Genomic DNA, 18683 nt, shown 5'->3' on the forward strand with positions numbered 1-18683 from the left:
TTCATTTAATTATTATTTGTTTGTTCTGTTTTATTTATTTTTATTTTCTTATTTATTTCATCGTATCATAATTTTGTACTTTTGTGGGGCACCTGATCCTTTACGATACTGTGTAGAATTTGAGCCATATTGTTTGTAAAATAAATTTTGTTGATAACATTTGTTTTAAAAAAATATATATAAATATCAGGCGATAACAGATACCTGTTTAATTATCTTTTGAATACAGTGGCTGGGAAGTGCAAAACAAAATTACAAACTGTGAAACACTTTTACAAACTTTAACTTCTGATATTTGGTTCATTCCCTTTCCGTCAAGATTCTGTCGTTTGTAAATTTCTTTGGGGACTGCCAAAAGTAAATGTGCCACTTGTAAATGTGTCTCCACGCTTGTAAAAGTGTTTCACATCTTGTAAATTTGTTTTTTTGTTGGTAAAAGTGTTTTGTAATTTTGTTTTATAAAATGTAAAAAATGTTTTTCAAAATGTTAATTTGTCTCAAGCTTTGCAAAAGTTTTTCACGCTTTATAAATTTGTTTTGCACTTCCCAGCCACCGTATCTGAGAATAGGGCCGTATCCGAATTGCCAAGTACATACTAAATCTTTCAGTATGCAGTAGGCAGTAGGCAGTACGTACTATCCGTGCTGCATACTGTTAGTACCTACTATTCAGTATGCACACACAGTAGGCAGATATTTGTGCCTACTTCTTCTGATTCATTCAGTATGGAAGTGATGTCATTTACGTTTCCTGAACCGGCTGCATCAACCCGTTTTTTTTTTTTTTTTTTGTTTAGCTTTATTCAAGAAGAGTAATGCTCATATACAATCAGGTAAACAAAAAACAATATCACAATGTAAATCAAGTAAAAGGCAGATTAAATAACTAAATCACATACAGTACATAAAGGAAAGTACAAATGAAAGACAGTAAGATACAGAATATAAAATAAACCAATAAAGACGCATTTAAATAGTGAAATGATTATTTAAATAGAGGGGGAAAGGTTTTATAATAATGTATACATTTGTTATATTGTCTGTTGTTAATTAAAAGTAGTGATTTCAGTCGGGACTTTAACTCTAGATTAAAAAATGATTAAATTAATCCATGCTCGTTTGTTTTGATTTGGAAGTGGACGTGACGTGACGATTTACGACAATTTCGCACAGCATTGTGGGTGGTAAAATACAATTAATTTCCTGAAAGCACGCATCCGATCCATACTCATACTGCATAAAACCCGGGCCCTTTCCAAATTGTCACAGTTCAGTATGCAGTACGTACTATGCATACTGAATGACCACGAAAGTTCAGTATACTGAAACTCCATACTGAATAGTACGTACTGCCTACTGAACTGTGGCTATTCGGAAAGGGCCGTAGTCTGTTGAGGAGGGTTTAGAAATGTGAAGGCTAGTTTAATCCAGCAGATGGCGTAGTAATGCAATTTCTTGGATGCCAGCTACCACCAAAACAATTAACAGTTTATGGTCGGAACATGCCATGCCAGTAGGCGGCGATAATGCGCCGATTGGTAGCAGCCGCCAATCAAAGAAGAAGAAGAGTTACGTCACTTCCGCTACCGTACAACGATGGCGTCCTCCTCGACGGGAGACGGCATGAGTGAGGCTCAAACAGGAAAAAAGTCAAAAAAGACCAAAAGTCAAGGTACGCTGTCGAGTTTATGGTTATCTTTTTATAACACACGACCCCTAAACTGTCAGGCCGAGTTAAATATTGGCGGTTAAGTGCCGTGTTTACGTGTTAGCAACATGGCACGCATGTATTAGCTTGAAGCTAGTCTGTGAGCCTTCATGTGTTGTTGAAGTTTGTTCACCGAGTTCATGCGATGGAGACAACGTGGGTACACATGTTTGTTAGTTGTGTATAATCTGTATGTATCGCCCAGTATAGTTAGACAAAAAATTCTGTTTTGTGTGAAATAAATGTATTTTTTAAACTTTATCTCTGTGCATGTTTCACTCAGATGTAATGCTTTCTTCACCAAAGTCATACGTAAAGAAGTGTCAATCCTTGTATAACAAAACTTGGTTTTCGAAACTTGTACATTAAAGTGAAAAAGTTCCCTGATCCTCCTGACAACATCTCCTCGAGGGTTATGAACTTTCACCCTTTGAACCCTGATTTTAAATCCCCCAATGTGTTTGCAACGGTGTTAAATAAGCACGTTTCCTTTAGTATAATTATATCCATTATACTCTTTGAGCTCACTTAATTATTTTAGTCCATTTAAGGCTCTTTCTTACTCTCTTGTAGTTATTATTGTCTTAGTTTCAGGTCCTGACACACCAAGCAGACGGCAAAGAACTAGTGGCCATGAAGGCAGACTGTCTTTTGTCTTGGCCAAAAAGTTGCACTTGAACACACCGCAAGGACTGCAGCCGACGGCCAAGGACAACATACGCTCTGCACATGCGTTAGATCAGTGGTTCTCAAACTTTTTAGACTGCGTACCACCTCCAAAAATATTTGCCTCTCCAAGTACCACCATTATGGTAGATGTTAAAATATACTGTAGGCCTATTTCTCCACACATTTTACGCCAGAGGCAAACATATTCATAAAATTATTATTATTATTATTGACTGTTGGCAGCCACACTGTAGGCCTACTAAGGGCTAGCGCTAGAACTGGCACTTAAACGCCAAACAACACTGACATTTGTCCAAATTAAAAGAAGTGCAGCACAATAAAAATTACAACTTTATACCAACAACCTGTTTGGAAATATTTAGTCTCCAGTGTTTCCCACACAAAGACGATAGCTGGGCCCAAGTATATTTCCGACCTGTTCTTATTCAATTTTTCATTTATTCATAAAATTGTTGCATGCGTGAGAGAGAGAGAGTGCAGGCTCTGTGCAACCAGAGCCTCTGTATTATAAGGCTCTGCGTTCAGTGTTTCCCCTAGGTTTACAGCGTTGGGGGGGTGGGGACAAGCTGACATGCCGACACGGCGACACAAACACTTGAAGGAATCTTGGTGTTCATGTGTTACTTTTAATGACAGCTTTCCTTTTCTATCGAAAAGGTATCCTTAAATGACTTTGTTCCCTGATTTCCGAAAGAAAAAAAAAAATATATATATGTGTGTGTGTATATATATATATATATATATATATATATATATTCCCCCACCAATATAATGGTAGGGGAAACACTGGCGTTCAACATAGCAAAACAACCTTTAAAAGAAAATCCTTCTTGACTCCTGCGCATAGTTAAGACAGCAAAATAGAGCAGAATCACATCAGCTTCAGAGCGAGAAAGAGCGATGGAGGGTGAGCGACTGTCCGTACACTCTTGTAAATGCATCACAACGGAAGCATCTCCTGGCTCCGTTTTAAATTGTTTAATGTACAGCTACTTGCCACCGATTCTGTGCTGAACTCCAATAAGTAACAGAATATCTGTTAATGTAGGTCTACATCTGCTTTCTGTTGTTTCAATACTGAACTATAATGGAATATCGAGTGGAACTTTTCAAAACGCGAGGCGTACTCCTGTTGTTGTTTATGTCTGTGCGCGATCATAAATTGAGAAGATTAAAGTTGTTAAAACTAGATTAATTTAGATACAAGACAGATAAGATAAGTAAGACAAATAAATAACGTTTTAAAAAAATATTGAGAAGATTTCTTTGCGTACCACCACAGAGAGCCTGCTTACCAAGGGATCGAACCCTCAACCTTTCGGGTGAAAGGCGATGACTTTACCAACTGAGCTACAGCCGCCAGAAGACCATTTCCACACTGCTGTCGGTCTACGTCACCACGTATACTAGCCTACTAATCAAGGAATAATGTCTGGCAAAAAAAGTTGAAAATGAAGGAGCTAGACACGCTGCAAAGTCTAGGGCAACGATCGCTCACCATCAACAGCCAACAATGTCCTTGGTGTGTCAGGGCCTTTAGAAATCCCTGCGGTTTTATTTTAGTGTATCCATCTGTCTTTGATTCTTTTAATGCTTTGTTGTCTGTCTTTTAATTGATTCTGTAATGACTGGATGACATTTTAAATCTCTTGAGTACAATTAAATGTTGAATGACATCACTGAATAGGAAGCTGCATGAGCAAAGAAACGGATAATAAACTTTAAATGTTCTGGGTGCGTCTGTTTTTTTTTTGTTTTGTTTTTTTTAACTACAGTGGATGAATCTGAACTCCTGACTGTTCCTGATGGGTGGAAAGAGCCCACCTTCAGCAGAGATGATAACCCCCGCGGTCTGCTGGAGGAGAGCAGCTTTGCCACCCTCTTCCCCAAATACAGAGAAGCCTACCTGAAGGAGTGCTGGCCACTTGTGGAGAAGGCATTAGGAGAGGCAGTGAGTTCACCACATAGACAATACAGAGAGCTGATGGAGACAACTTAATTTCATCTCTGTTTGCATGCCCAAGAAATATTGCATAACTTTGAAGGCAGAATGTGCAATATTTTATACAGTCCAGTAAATGTGTCTCGACAATCTACTGTGAGTGAGACGCACTAGTCCCGCTGGCTCTATTGTTGTCAGAGCCGTTTTACTGGCCTGATCAAGTCGAAATGCAGACCCGTAGTGCAAACTTGAATGTGTGGTTTCATACACGATGAAGTTAACAATGTGTAACATGGATGTATTGTTTTTCCAGCACATCAAAGCCTCTCTGGACCTGATTGAGGGAAGCATCACCGTTAGCACCACGAAGAAAACCTTTGATCCATACGCAATCGTGAGAGCCAGAGATCTCATCAAGCTGCTTGCCAGGAGTGTACCGTTCGAACAGGTGCTAATCAAACACAGGACGCTGCTTTTTTAAGTGTCTGGATAATTCAAACTCCCTGCACATGCATCATATAACATGCTGAATTTGTGACCAGGAAATGAAGGTAGTTGGGTTCTTATTTTCTCTTTTTCTAATTTTGTATTTATTTTTTTGGCTTCCAGGCTGTGCGGATATTACAGGACGACATGGCGTGTGACATCATCAAAATTGGGACCATGGTGAGGAACAGGGAGCGGTTTGTGAAGCGAAGGCAGCGGCTTATTGGTCCCAAGGGCTCCACCCTAAAAGTGAGTGCCAATTTAAAAACAAAACAGCTCATAACTGCTGGAATACAGCACAAACCTGAGAGAGGTGACACACTCCCAAAACAACCAGTGTCATACTGGACACAGTACCTGCTTTGTCTTTACAGCAGGTAACTATGGAGTCGGACACTGGCTGAGTAAAAGTATCAATCAGTGGAGCTTTGGGGTGGCAGCAAATGTATTGAAAGAGAAAGTATCAAAACGAAACCCTCTGATCCTTTCGGACAATAACAACTAGAACAAGTCATTTTACAGAGTAAAGAGTATTTCATCCACTTGATTTTCTTTTAACAAAAGCTAGGTCTGAATTAATTTGTGTCATGGTCTCACTGCTGAAATAAAAATGAAAACTTGGCTTTCATTTGACAATCTTCACTTTACAACATGAATACAGTGGATACCTTTCCATCTTCTGCCTGCTCCACTTCTCAGAAAATGTGTGCTCAAACACACCGTTTGGAGATTTTCCCTTCATGACATCACAAAAGGCAGTAACCCTTCCCCCAAGTGGGTGACACTCCCACAGCTAGGTGTTTGTTCTGCCCTCTGAGTCTGCCTTCTCACTGTAAACAATAGGACATGGAGGGAGAAAGCCAGAGCACTCAACCTTCCAGAGAGGGGGCGTGGTCAGACACAGCTCATTTACATATTTAAAGGTACAGACACAGAAACAGCCTGTTCTGAGCAGGGCTGAAATAGAGGGGTTTATAGGCATGATCAAATACAGGATCAGAGTGGATTTAGAACAAGAAACTTCACACACATGTTTTGGGGAGTTCTGAGACTTATTTAAACTGGTTGCAGAGGAGGAGAATGTGTCACCTTTAAAATGAAATCTGTGTTGTGAGCACTGAAAAAGCTCACTTGCCACATTAAAAGTGCTTTTTGATATCTGAATAGTAAATCAAAATAAAATTTTAACAGATAATTTCAATTCAAGCCTCGAGTTATATCTGTACTTTTCCCCCTCTTTTCTCCAGGCGTTGGAGTTGTTGACTAACTGTTACGTGATGGTGCAGGGCAACACAGTATCAGCCCTCGGGCCCTTCAACGGCCTCAAAGAGGTGAGATGTGCATGTGTGTGTGCTCTTGTGCTCCCTGGGCTGGAAGTGGAACACAATCTCCCCTCAGATTTAAATAAGCTCTATGGAGCTCAGATGGTGTTAAAAAATACTCTAATGATGATCTGAGTAGCTGCTGTCATTGCATTTAAAGAGACACACACACCAAAACGGAGCGTTCTGAGAGAGCTGGTTTATACAGGGTCACAAACCTCCTCTGGTGCTTGATTCATGTTCTATTTTGACCACAGGACAGATGTTTCATTTAGACCACAGGGGGACTGTTTGAAAAGGAAAGGGGATAATATGTCCTCTTTAAGTTGACAGATAAGGACACAGAAGCGGTTTCATTTCATTGTGTGACTAAAAAGGACATGTTGATTACCCAGCTGGCTAACAAGCTAGTAAGGAGACAGTTTTACTGCCATGAAATACAGTTATCAGGTTAATTAATATCAGTCATAAGATGGTTCACAGAAAAGATGCAACACTTTGACGAAAACGTTAACGTTGGCGTTTTTCTTTTGAACTTCTCATCAGATCTCAAAAAAGGGCTGAATACATTTAAAAAAAAAAAAAAAAGATTATGTTCAAAATTGTTCAAACATTTTTCATGTCACTCAGGTACGAAAAGTGGTGATGGACACAATGAAGAACATTCATCCAATCTACAACATCAAGGTATGTTCAAACTGCCAGCAGAAAGCTTTACATCGCTGCCCGTCCAAAACTCTAACAGATAAGATGTGTGTGTGGGTGATTGAGAAAAATGTTTGAACAGATAGCGTTCATGCCCAATGAAGATGTTTTCCATCCTTGTTCTTGATCACCTGACTGAGATTTAATCTCTCCGGGTTTGAAGCCAAGGCTGGCTCAACCTGGAGCTGAGGGCATGGCAGAGCTGCAGACACTCAAACTGTTTAAATGAGGATTTTCTTTTTAACTTGACCTTTATCGACACCATTGTTGAGCAGCCCTTCCGTCTGAATATTTTGACTTATGAGACAGCCTCACTTTGTATTGCTGCTAATGAACACTGCAAATACAAGAAACGTTGCTCCAGCTGGGGCAATAATGTCCAAAAGGTGTTGTTGTCAGCAGGCACGAATACATTCAGTGTAAACTATTAGGGCTGGGAATCTTTGGGTGTCTCATGAATTAGACTCGATTTTGATTCCTGGGGTCATGATTCGATTGAGAATCTATTTACGATTCAAAACAATTCTGGATTCATGATTCAAAGTCTATTTTTTAATTTGGACATACTTCAGGCTCTGACAGCACTCATTCTTGTTGCCCTGCTGAATTCTGGTTGGAGGGCCCTTCAATTGATTTTTGCCTAGGGCCCCAAAAGGCTCTAGAATCGCCACTGACTCTATGAATATATAAAGGCAGACGCTGTTACATAACCAAGCAAAAATTTTAATTTTAACAACAAAAAAGGAATGAGTGAGATGAAACAAATATGCTCTGGTGTGTTCAGTCTCACGTTGTTTGAAGTATGCGTTGCTGTTGGCAGGTCAGTTTCTGGAAAACCTGACAGACATGAAGGACGAGTTCCTATGAATTAGGACAGAGGATTTCTGTTTGAAGAAGAAAATGTTTTGTTCTCTATCTGTTAACTCGAATAACAAATCATAACAAATCATTTCAATACTTGTAATTAAAACGGATTTTCTGCTTCATGCATGTCAATTCAACATCACAAAAACAACAAACCTTTATTATTTTTAACCCATCCACCACCCCGTGTCGGTCATCAGACTCTGATGATCAAACGGGAGCTCTCCAAAGACCCCGACCTTCGGGTGCAAAGCTGGGAACGTTTCCTGCCCAAGTTCCGCCACAAGAACCTGGCCAAGCGCAGGGAACCGAAGAAGAAGAGTGTGAAGAAGGAGTACACGCCGTTCCCGCCATCGCAGCCAGAGAGCAAGGTCAGCCTCGAAGAACATTTATTTTAAATCACATGACTAACATGACTAACTCTGTCTGTGAAAAACATACTAACATGAGGTTATTTACTTTAGAGCTAACATGTAGCTTAATAATTTAGCAATGCCAAATAAGAAGACAGTAAAAAGTTATTTTAAAGCTTTCTTTAACAAAACCGTCTCCATGTTTGGAATTATTCATTAGCACTTTGGAGACTTTAATATGTCTCTAAACTCCTTCTGATTATATCTGCAGGTTGACCAGGAGCTGTCCACGGGAGAGTTCTTCCTGCGTGAGAGTGTGAAAAGGAGGAAGAAGATGGAAGAGATCAAGGTGAGCGCAGCATCTGCTCACTGTGGTTAAATCCACACCCTTTTAAAAAAAAAAATGTTTAAAACACTTAGCTTTTGCTTTGTCTGTGTTGGTTCTCAGTTATGAGATGAGATTCAACTTTATTGTCATTACACATATACAAGTATAGAGTAACGAAATGAGGCTTGGCATCTCACCAGAAGTGCAATAAGCAGAAAGTGCTAGAACCTAGTGCTAGAACCTAGTGTTAGAACCTAGTGCTAGAACCTAGTGCTATGTCCAAGTAATTACAGAATATACAGATGTAGACAAAACATGTGAATTATTGGGTTTATATGGATCGGTGGATTAATGGGATGCTATAAATGTAAGTATATTCTTCAGATTATAATATACAGATTAAGGTGCAGTGAACATGCTATACTAGATTACAGATAATATAATAATAATAATGCAGGTCATGGTGAATTTGAAGCTTGATCTAGAGGCAACTGGACCAGTTTCCTCTAAGATTGGCATCCAAACTACTCGACCCCCATATTAATTAGCATGATGCAATTCCTGGTAGCCTCACAAAGTCTAAGAATGTATAATTCTGCTGTGTTCCCAGTTTAATACTGGAGAACCTTGGTGAGTTCTGGTGTGACTTGTTGTTCCTCTTTCTCAGGTAAAACAAGCAGAGGCTATGACGAAGAAGCAGGAAGAGCGGAACAAAGCCTTCATTCCTCCCAAAGAGAAGCCGTTAATGAAGAAATCAATCAAAGGTAAAACACAAGGAAATAAACCTGATTAATTATTAAAGAACAGAGCGAAACTGTGTACTGTATTACACCCTTGATCTGCTTGTTCCTTTCACAGCTCCGACAGAAGGCAAGCTGGACATCGAGGCCTTCAAAGAGAAGGTGAAAAAAGCCAAAACAAAGAAACTTGGAGCTCCACCAGTGAACACAGCTCCTCCCACAGGTAGAGCCACCACAAACAAAAAGAAAAAGAACAAAGGCTAACAAGAGACCATTGGATGAATGTGTACCATGTGAGATGGTATTTGTTGGACTGAGAAAGGACACATCCAGATGGGACTCGGATCACAATCGATCATGGACTTCTTTTATTGAACACTTTTTGTTGAGAGGACTTCTTGCCCATTTTCATTAATCTGTTTTGGAGACCAATCCCCAGTCAAAGAAGATGAACACACCACCAGTGACTGACATCATACAGTTTCCTTTTTTGCTAACTGTAATCCAGACTTTGTGTGGTGGATTTTTATACGTTTCAAAGTACATTTTCCTCTTCTTTTCTTAGACAGCAGTTTGTTTGCTAGGAGGTAGGACTGAATTAGCGGACAATGTGAAATAAAATAAAAAAGATTTTAACAACTTGGATTTTTTTTTTTTTTTGTAGGTCTTTCTTCATTGTTTTGGTCATGAAAACATTTCCCAAGCAGCTATTTTGTCAAGTCGCAGTATTGGGACTTGATAGCATCACTACACACAGATTTAGAGTCAGTTATTGTTAATCGTCGCAAAGGTTTTGGGTCCAGTCTCTTTTAAGTAAAAGTTAAAGTCATTGTTTTTTACAACCCCATTTTTCACTGGTACTGTCCTGAGAATGCTATACATTATTTCTGTTTGCAGATTGTAAACATGGTTAACCAGCTGTTGCCTCTTTTAGTGGCCTATATTTTGTAAAATCCTCTTCACCATGTTTTTCTAACTCGTGTCCCTAGTCAGTCCACAAACCCCCAATGATTAGAAAAGTCCAATCCTCTCCGTGTATTGCCTGCTCCACTTTTCAGAAAATGTGTGCTCAAACAGGCTGTTTGGAGATTTTTCCTTCATGACATCACAAAGGGCAGTAACCCCTCCCCCAGGTTGGCGACACTCGCACAGCTAGGTGTTTGTTCTGCCCTCTGAGTCTGCCTTCTCACCGTAAACAATAGGACATGGAGTGAGAAAGCCTGAGCCACCCGAGCCCTTCCAGAGAGGGGGCGTGGTTATACACTGCTCATTTACATATTTAAAGGTACAGACACAGAAACAGCCTGTTCTGAGCAGGGCTGAAATAGAGGGGTTTATAGACATGATCAAATACAGGATCAGAGTGGATTTAGAACAAGAAACTTCACAGACATGTTTTGGGGAGTTCTGAGAATTATTGAAACAAACTTTTAGAGTCTTCACCTTCCTGTGAGGATGTTTTTTTGGCGGAGAGCTTGTGTGTTTCCTCCAGCCAATGACAACGCGCAGGTGAGTTTGAGAGAGGCTACAATTCAGCGTTTGGACGCTTTTCAAAACAACGAATATGACAGACCCTGACGTAACTGCAAAGAAGAGAAAATATAATCACAATGAGGCAAAATGACATGCGGCTAAAGCTTGTTCTGAAAAGAGGGGCGATGATACCCTGGAGGAGGGGCTCAGTGTGTGCTGTGTTTCCAAGCTGCAACAACAATCTAACTCCCTCTTTGAGATTCATGATTTAGCTTGGTGTTTTTGGAAGCAGAACAGTATTTTTTCTGAGATAATTAAGCTGAACAAAGGGTTGTCAAAATTATATATTTAAGTCAACTGGTTTTGGGATACATCTATAATGCAACAGATACAAATACATATACACACCAACAAAAATACACTATTCTATTGAACCTGTTACAAGTCAACTTGCAAATAATTACGTTTGCTGTTATTGCCAATTGGTATTCCTAAATCAATGATCTTTAGAACAAAGTGACCTGAAGCAAAGGGAATTGATGTGTTCTATCTGAAGGTATTAAATACTCATAAGTTATACATAACTGAAGTCAGGACCTTCTAACTGAGCAGGTAGATTGGCAAACCAAAGCTTTGCGGCTGTGTCTCACTACAGGGTTGCAGAATATATATAGTTCACATAAACTGGTTAGTGCAAGTATTAAATACATGTAAACCACTGTAATTTAATTTTGAACCATCACCACCAAACTGAGTCATGACTGTCTACAATTAGTGAGAAGCTTGAGTCCCGCTGGCTGTGTTGTTGTCAGAGCCGTGTTTACATGGACTGGACGACTGACTCCTCCCCTTCTGTATAAAAGCTAGAACTAGAACTAGAGAGAAGAAGAAGAACATACTCTGCGTTTTTAGTTCACGGTCATTCTGTGTAAATTCAAGTGCAATAGAACGCTACAGGAATGAGTCCTAAAACCCGGAAGTAAGTTAGCATTACTATAGCTGTCGTCTAAAAGTCAATGGGGATTTTGAATGGGTTTGTGGTTAGACGGCTGAAATAAGGTCTGTGGTTAACAAAAGCTTAAGAGATGTTGGTGTTTTGTTAGACCACATAAACTACGTTAGGTAACACCCCCACTTGTAAATTTTGAAGTTTTTACTCGTCTTTAAAAAGGCGGTTGCTAACAAGTGGATAAATGTGACTACAGTGGTTGTCGGGGACATTAAATGTCATCACGCCGGACACAGAGGCCAGGAACTCTCTCACTAGTCTGAGATGTCTCCTGTAGGTTTAATCTTTAGGTTAAGGTGAATATTATATTAGTAAACAATTTATTAAGCTACGTGGATTAGTTTATCTGAGATCTTCTGAAGCATAACGCTAGTGACGTCACAATCATCCGACCGTGGTGTATTTAGCTTGAAGCATAATGTTAGCTTTTTACTTCTGTCGGCTGCATTAACTCTTCAAACATCATAAAAATGGCGTTCACCTGTGAAGATTATGCTGCTGAACAAAACGCCTACACTTCAGAAACGTGTGTTCGCCACAGAGCTTATTTTCTGCAATGATCCAAAATCCAATGAAAAAATCCCATGGGCGAATTCTCGTTAGACCCCATGGTGATGCTACTTAAATACGTCATATGGTTTGTTCACTTTAGGAAGCTATGAGCTAACAAAAGTGTGCGAACATTAGTTGTGGTTTCATGCTGGTGCTCAAGGGCGACATCTACTGGATCAAAAAGTCACACATTCTTCCTTTAAGGTAATAAGTTCACGTCCTTCAGGTCACTTCAGAAGTTCAGGAGGTCTATTCATAGCAGAAGATATCGGGGTAAAAGTGTCGGACTGCATAGGCTGCAACGAAGGTGAGTATGAGGGCAATCGGCCGGACCACCAGGATAGCCACATAGTTTGATCCTCTGGTCACAGAGGTCCAATCGTTGCCTGAAAAAAGAAGAATTAAGACAATTGTACAATTAATTTAGCAGACGCTTTTATCCAAAGTGACGTACATCAGAGAGTAAGCAGGAATCTAGAAAGAATAAAACAACATCAGTGAGTGCAAACAAACAGCTTTAAGTCTGATCAGACAAAGGTGCTGACAGGAAGTGCACAGAGGCAAAGCACAAGGTCGGCTGCTGTTCTTCAGAGTTCTAATCAGCATCAAAGCCATCCGAAATATTGTAATTTCAAACCAAACCATCATGATCATCAATATCATTAAGTGCGGAGTAGGGCTGGGGGATACGACCTCAAATCAATATCACGATTAATTGAACATTTTACCTCGATTACGATTAATGAACGATTATTTCATTCTTGTTTTTTGCCCCCATAGCTCACTGACGAGGTCTCTACTGCAGATATACTCAACTATTAAAGCTGGGATATGTTTTTTTTTAATGAACGAGCGCATATCTGGTTAACTATTCTGAGGTCATTTATTGAATATTTCAACCTGAAATCAAAGCATCGCTTGAAAAGAAAACGACACATTTCAGTTTTAAAGTAGAAATGAACTTTTCTGAAACAGTAGAAAATAAATAACTTGCATTTCTTGCAAACAGTTTTTCCACAGTGTTTGCATTTGACTTGTTTTTGTTCGGTGTCGTCTTTCCTAAAGAAAAAATGTGTCCAAACGACGGACATTGCTTCCATGCCAATAGAGCAACCCTTCCTTCTTTGCCAGCAACTCACCATCTTTCATTCTTTACCTATAAGAAAGAGCGCTGAATCATGGTTGTGATTCAAAATTGTTTACCCCATTTAGACTAACCCGCAGTTAGAAGGTGCTCTGGATTTCACCTTGTTGCTTTAAATTAATTAGATTTTTTTCCTGGCAATGCGAGTAGACAAACTTTTGTGATGGAGCAAGAGAGGACGGATGTATATGTTTGGCTCTTTGTTTAAAATGTACAAAAACTTTCACCATATTTATAATGTTACAAATTTTTACTTTAAAATGTAACAGGAGTCGTGCTCAGAGGCGCTGCTTGTCAACAGGCATGGCAGGCAACTGCTTGGGGAGGGGCCCAGACCAGTAGGGGGACCACTGAGGGCTCACAAACTTAAAGGCAGCGTTGATAATTTTCAAAAACTAGCATGATTTTGAAAGTAGCATTCCTTCAGTGATCTGTCTGCACCCACCTCCTCCCCTCAGTACGCCCTCAAAAGCCACGCCCCTCGCGTACATGCTCAAGCGCCGTTGGTCCAGAATCGAATCTCAGCTCATGCTGAGTGTGAGCTCGTGCATGCATGGCGTAGGGAACAAGCAGGGAGACAGGGAAGCTTCTGATTGGGTCATCAGATTGGTGCCTCATGCAGACATTGGTAAACAATTTTAACAGGCTTACAACTGCTACAGATGACAGATTTTAAATGTTCCTTTTTCAGAGCACATGAGTTATTAATTTCTGTCAGGACCTAAAGACAATTTCAACCAAAATCCTAAAAATTGTAGTTATAGTGAAGAGGAGTAAGTGTCAAGACACTGGCAGACATGATGGTGAAGAACGCTGGTTGGATGGCCCCCCCCAAGTGATTTTTGCGGATGGCTCCAACAGACTCTAGAATCGCCACTGGTCATGCTCTTCTTGTTTTGTTTGTGGGTTTCTTTGTTCTTTGAAGGGAATCGTAGATAACAGTACCTTTAACATCATGGCAGGGCTCTTTGGTTTGTCTTCCTCAACTTGGTTGTTTTCAACCAATTGTCGTCAAGTGACAAAAGGCCAAAATACAAACTATGCTCTGAATAAAAAATGGCAGAAGTAGCCAAATGTTGTAGTTGTCTGTCTGTAAAGCTTAATCCAAGATCAGGAAAGACAGGGCTTTTTGCACCATCATCAATAAAGGGACAGAATACTCACCGCAGAGATTGTTCACACAGGCGCCTTCACATCCAGAGCAGGCTGCTCCTTTAGATTCATATGGTTTCCTTCCAATCACATTACCCCTGTACAGAGAACCATAATCCAAGTTAAATTATTCTTTAGATATTAAAGACACAGTCATTGTTGGATTAGGGTTCAAAGGGATTTGTTGATATTAGAAAAATAAATACCTGAACACTGCCTACTTAATCTTGTTAAGCAGTTGCAGTGAATACATGTGGTAGTACGGTCTGTATGCCACTTTGAACCACACATGAAATGATTGCTCTGTCTCATTTTCGGTGGTAGCATCCTTTGAAGGGCCAAGACTATAAAGGACCAGCCCGCATAGGCTGTGTAGACTAGGCCTGCACGATATTAGAACAATATACGATGTGCTATTACATTGTTCGGTAATGCTTTAAAGGAGCGATATGTAACTCTGATACCTAGTGTTTAAAATGGGTACTGCAGTCAAAATTCAAAACATTGGAGAGAGTTTTCTCCCCTCTCCCTGTCTCTCCATTTTTCAAAAGCATCTCCAATATTGATCCTAGTTTGAGCTCGTTTCTGCTCGTGGAGCTTATTAGAAACATGCAGAGGCTTTTTAGGTCGGGTACAATCACTTCTATCTGAACCAGTGCTCCGACGGAACCGTAGCAAACCGACGGGCGTCTGAGACGGCCATGTTGGGGTGCCTTAAAACCGCCTACCTTCTCTGGTCCAAACAAATCCAGAGCATTCAGGACCAGAATCTAAAGTTAGAAGGAGGACATACTGGCTGCTGCATTGTTGTCAGAGAAGCCAGCACTTCAACATAGCATGTTTCCTTGATGTCTGATCATATAGTAAGGTCACTTTATCATTTCATTCAGTAGATATCTTACTGATTGGACCTTTTATGATATGAATCGCGGTAAATAAACAGAAAATAAAGAGTGCATTTTAGCTGCAACTCAATTTCTATGTCTCTCTGCTGTTCTTCATGTTTTAGACAATACCTTTGTTTGCAACATGTTTCTTCTGAATGTGAAATATAATCAAAAAAGCTTTTTGTTCTTTCTCCACGAAATTGTCTGAACTGAAATGAAGATGGTCTGGTCTGAGGAAGATTCCCCGTTTGCTAATCCAGCTGTCCCCTCCCTTACTCTCTCGTTTCTAAGCCCTGCTCCTGCCACCTAGCAACCACATTTGCTGCCACGGAACTAGCTAACATAGCTAACGTCATTTAAATGAACTTATTATTTTTAGGGATAACCTGAAGTGTCAAGGCCCCGTATTGGTAGCTCTTCGGCCGCGTTGAAACCAATTACTTTGTATCACTTTGCCACTTCATAGTTTGCCAGCTCATCTGAATTTGCGGGCAATGACTCTAGGGATATAAAGACGCACCGTATAAATCCTTTGTTAGTCTAGGGAGGAAGGACACATTTGTCAGCTGCATTTGTAGGAGCCTTTGAAATTGGACAGCCTTCAACACGCCTCTGTGTTGTAATCGGTCTTCAAAAGTGCATTCTGAAGGATTTAGCCCCTAAATCAGAACAAAGCCCAGAACTTACTTAGCTACCCATAACCCTTTAGACAGGTAAGATTGGTGCATTTTATTTAAATATAAACCACTATTTATGACGCTCCTCCTGCCTCACCAGTTATAAACCTAAACTGTCAACATTTTTTTTCAATTCATAAACTAAGAGTTGAAGCAAATTTGAAGATGTATAAAACTTACGCTGGAGCATAGTTGCATACAAAAACGACCCCTTCTCTAGGACCAAAGTGAGTTCCTTTAACACCATTTGGGCAGAGATGGGCTGCACATCCAACCTTGTAGCTGCTCGCCCACACAACCTGCAGACAACAAAAGGGTTAAAATAAGAAATGCAGGCTTGTTACCAAACAAAACAGAAGGAAACATTAACACAGTCAAAATATTTTCAGGGAGAAGTGTTCACACCTGGGTGTAGTGGCCACAGACATTTGTGCAGCCTTGGCTGTTGTAGTCATAATATTGTTTTTCATCCACCCAACTTTGTGTTGCACCCGTCACATCGAAAGATGATGGTGGGTAACCTGTCCATACGTTCTCTCCTACTGAGGCAAAGGAGGGGTGCACTCGGTCAGGGTTGTGTTCAAACACACATTGTCGTGCCCATGATCTGGCTGTAATGGCCAAGTTGTCATCCCAAGTCTGAACAAAGAGGGGAAAAGGACATGCAGAAACTTTATTTTAAATGACCACTTCTTTAAATAATAATACTATTAATTATAATAATAACTGTGTTTGTATAGCACTTTTAAAAACAAGGGTTTACAAAGTGCTTTGACACATGCAGAAGCATACATTAGATTACCCAACAGCAGAAACAACTGAGCTAAAAATCAACAAACACTAAAAGAATCCAAACAAAAACCTAACCAACATGTACACAGTACATGGCTGTGACAAACCCCCCGTTGGAGAAATGAAACAATTCTATGCTATATTTTATGAACTGAATACAAAAACTTTATTCAAAGTAAAAAAAGGGGTCCCTGGAACACTGCTTGGAGCTAAAAAGCGACCAGGAGTTATGGTTTCAATGTTGAGGGCCCCACACCATAACTTCTCGCGTAGCATTTTATCTTCAAACAGTGTTACAGGGACCACATTTTCCTCTGACGATAGTTTGTGTATGGAGTTATGAACATATACCACAGATTCTGTAGACTTCTCCAACTTTCTAATTTCTCTACCAAAACTACATAGTGCACCTTTAAAGCCATTTGTTGATCATGTAGGCTTGTCATGTAACTTCCTGCTAACCCCTTGAGAAACTGTGGTTTCATTTGCAATCCTGTACAACAGGGGAACTATAAACAAAGGAAGTTGAGTTACATTAGTGGAGTTACGTACCACATTTAACCTTTATCTGTGAAAATAATACAACTTAGACTTTAGTTCTCCTGTTGTTTAGACTGGCTCTTTGTACTTCAACACCAGCCCTTAAAAAAAAACCTTCCAATTGCAGGCATGCACCAAATGTTCAAGTGAATTTGAGGTACATAAGTTTGAAGTTGTGATGAAAAAGGGAAAAAATGAACATGTGCAACATCAGTTCTTTGTATTTCATGACTCATAAACTTCAGTGAGACTGGGTTCGTACTTGCCTCATGCATCATTTTTATTTGACTCTTGTGTCATGCATTTAAAAATAAGGTCACATTGTGCCGAGCAATCCTGGAGCTTGTGCACCAAGAAAAAGATTCTGTTGAAATATTTCACGATCAAAGTATGTTCACTGCTGTGACCAGGGCCCTGAGAATCCTCTCAGAAAGCTCCTAACTTAGCTTAAAAAATCCCAGCAAGGAGTCTTAGCCTATAGGAGTGATTTAGGAACATTTTGTCACTAGGAGCCCTGGACTTTTGCACTGAAACAGAAACATATAAACTGGTTATATCAAATCATGGACAAATATAAGCCAAGTGTTTCCAACAACATGCAACAAAAGGTAAGAGAGAGTTAGTTTCTTAATAGTGATAAGATGACTGGCTTTTCTCAACAGACAAGCTCATTATTAGCATTTATATACTAAATAGTCTCGGGATTCAAAGCCCTGTACCTTTCAGTCTCAGGCTGCTACCACACCTTACTAAACCATCAAAAGGCTGACATAAGGAACACTTCTTGAGAGAAGGACTTTTCCTCTGCTCATATCTGAAGTATGCTGTTCATGACATTACATCACTTACTGAAGAATTGAACATCTTTACCTACTTGACATTAAGGTGTCTGAGCTCATTTTTCTCTGCCCTTCTTCACAAGAAAGAAACATATTTATCCATCACGCCTACCATATGCAGCATGTTACTTGCAGGCGGACTGACAGATGACCGCGCCCTGTTGTGTTCCTTCACACATTCATCGATGAATTTCCTATCTGTTATTTCTGGCAGTGTAACTGAACACACCCCAGACTCCAGGATAATCCAGGCCCACAGAAACCCCTCCAAAATGCACCCCATGCTTCAAAGAATGACTCGCCTCAAACGACGACACAGAGGCTGTGGGTTTTTTTTAAAAGTCCACCTTCATACAAGACTGTAAGAGGAAGTGGCACTCTCAACAGGAACAGGATGTAAGGCCGTTTTTTTTAGAGCTTGTGTCAAACATGCACAATTTCTCACACTTAACCCAATATTTGCTAAAAAGAGAGGGTGTG

The 18683-nt window shown here is 40.0% G+C and overlaps 2 protein-coding genes across 2 annotated transcripts; one reads left to right on the forward strand and one right to left on the reverse strand.

Moving 5' to 3' along the window:
* Positions 1-1515: 1515 nt before the first annotated feature.
* Positions 1516-9781, forward strand: krr1 (KRR1 small subunit processome component homolog). Its single transcript, XM_065951442.1, has 10 exons — positions 1516-1672; positions 4174-4349; positions 4654-4788; positions 4950-5075; positions 6074-6157; positions 6779-6835; positions 7918-8088; positions 8342-8419; positions 9066-9162; positions 9257-9781. The coding sequence occupies exons 1-10, from the start codon at positions 1597-1599 to the stop codon at positions 9400-9402; spliced, it is 1146 nt and encodes a 381-aa protein (XP_065807514.1). The 5' UTR covers positions 1516-1596; the 3' UTR covers positions 9403-9781.
* Positions 9782-10937: 1156 nt separating this feature from the next.
* On the reverse strand, positions 10938-18541 carry glipr1a (GLI pathogenesis-related 1a). The gene is made up of 5 exons (XM_020649535.3): positions 18316-18541; positions 16438-16671; positions 16213-16331; positions 14481-14566; positions 10938-12558 (listed from the first exon to the last, which is right to left on the reverse strand). The coding sequence occupies exons 1-5, from the start codon at positions 18484-18486 to the stop codon at positions 12422-12424; spliced, it is 747 nt and encodes a 248-aa protein (XP_020505191.2). The 5' UTR covers positions 18487-18541; the 3' UTR covers positions 10938-12421.
* Between the last annotated feature and the right edge of the window lie 142 nt (positions 18542-18683).

This window comes from Labrus bergylta, chromosome 23, assembly GCF_963930695.1.
Source record: "Labrus bergylta chromosome 23, fLabBer1.1, whole genome shotgun sequence".
NCBI classification, from domain to species: Eukaryota; Metazoa; Chordata; class Actinopteri; order Labriformes; family Labridae; genus Labrus; species Labrus bergylta.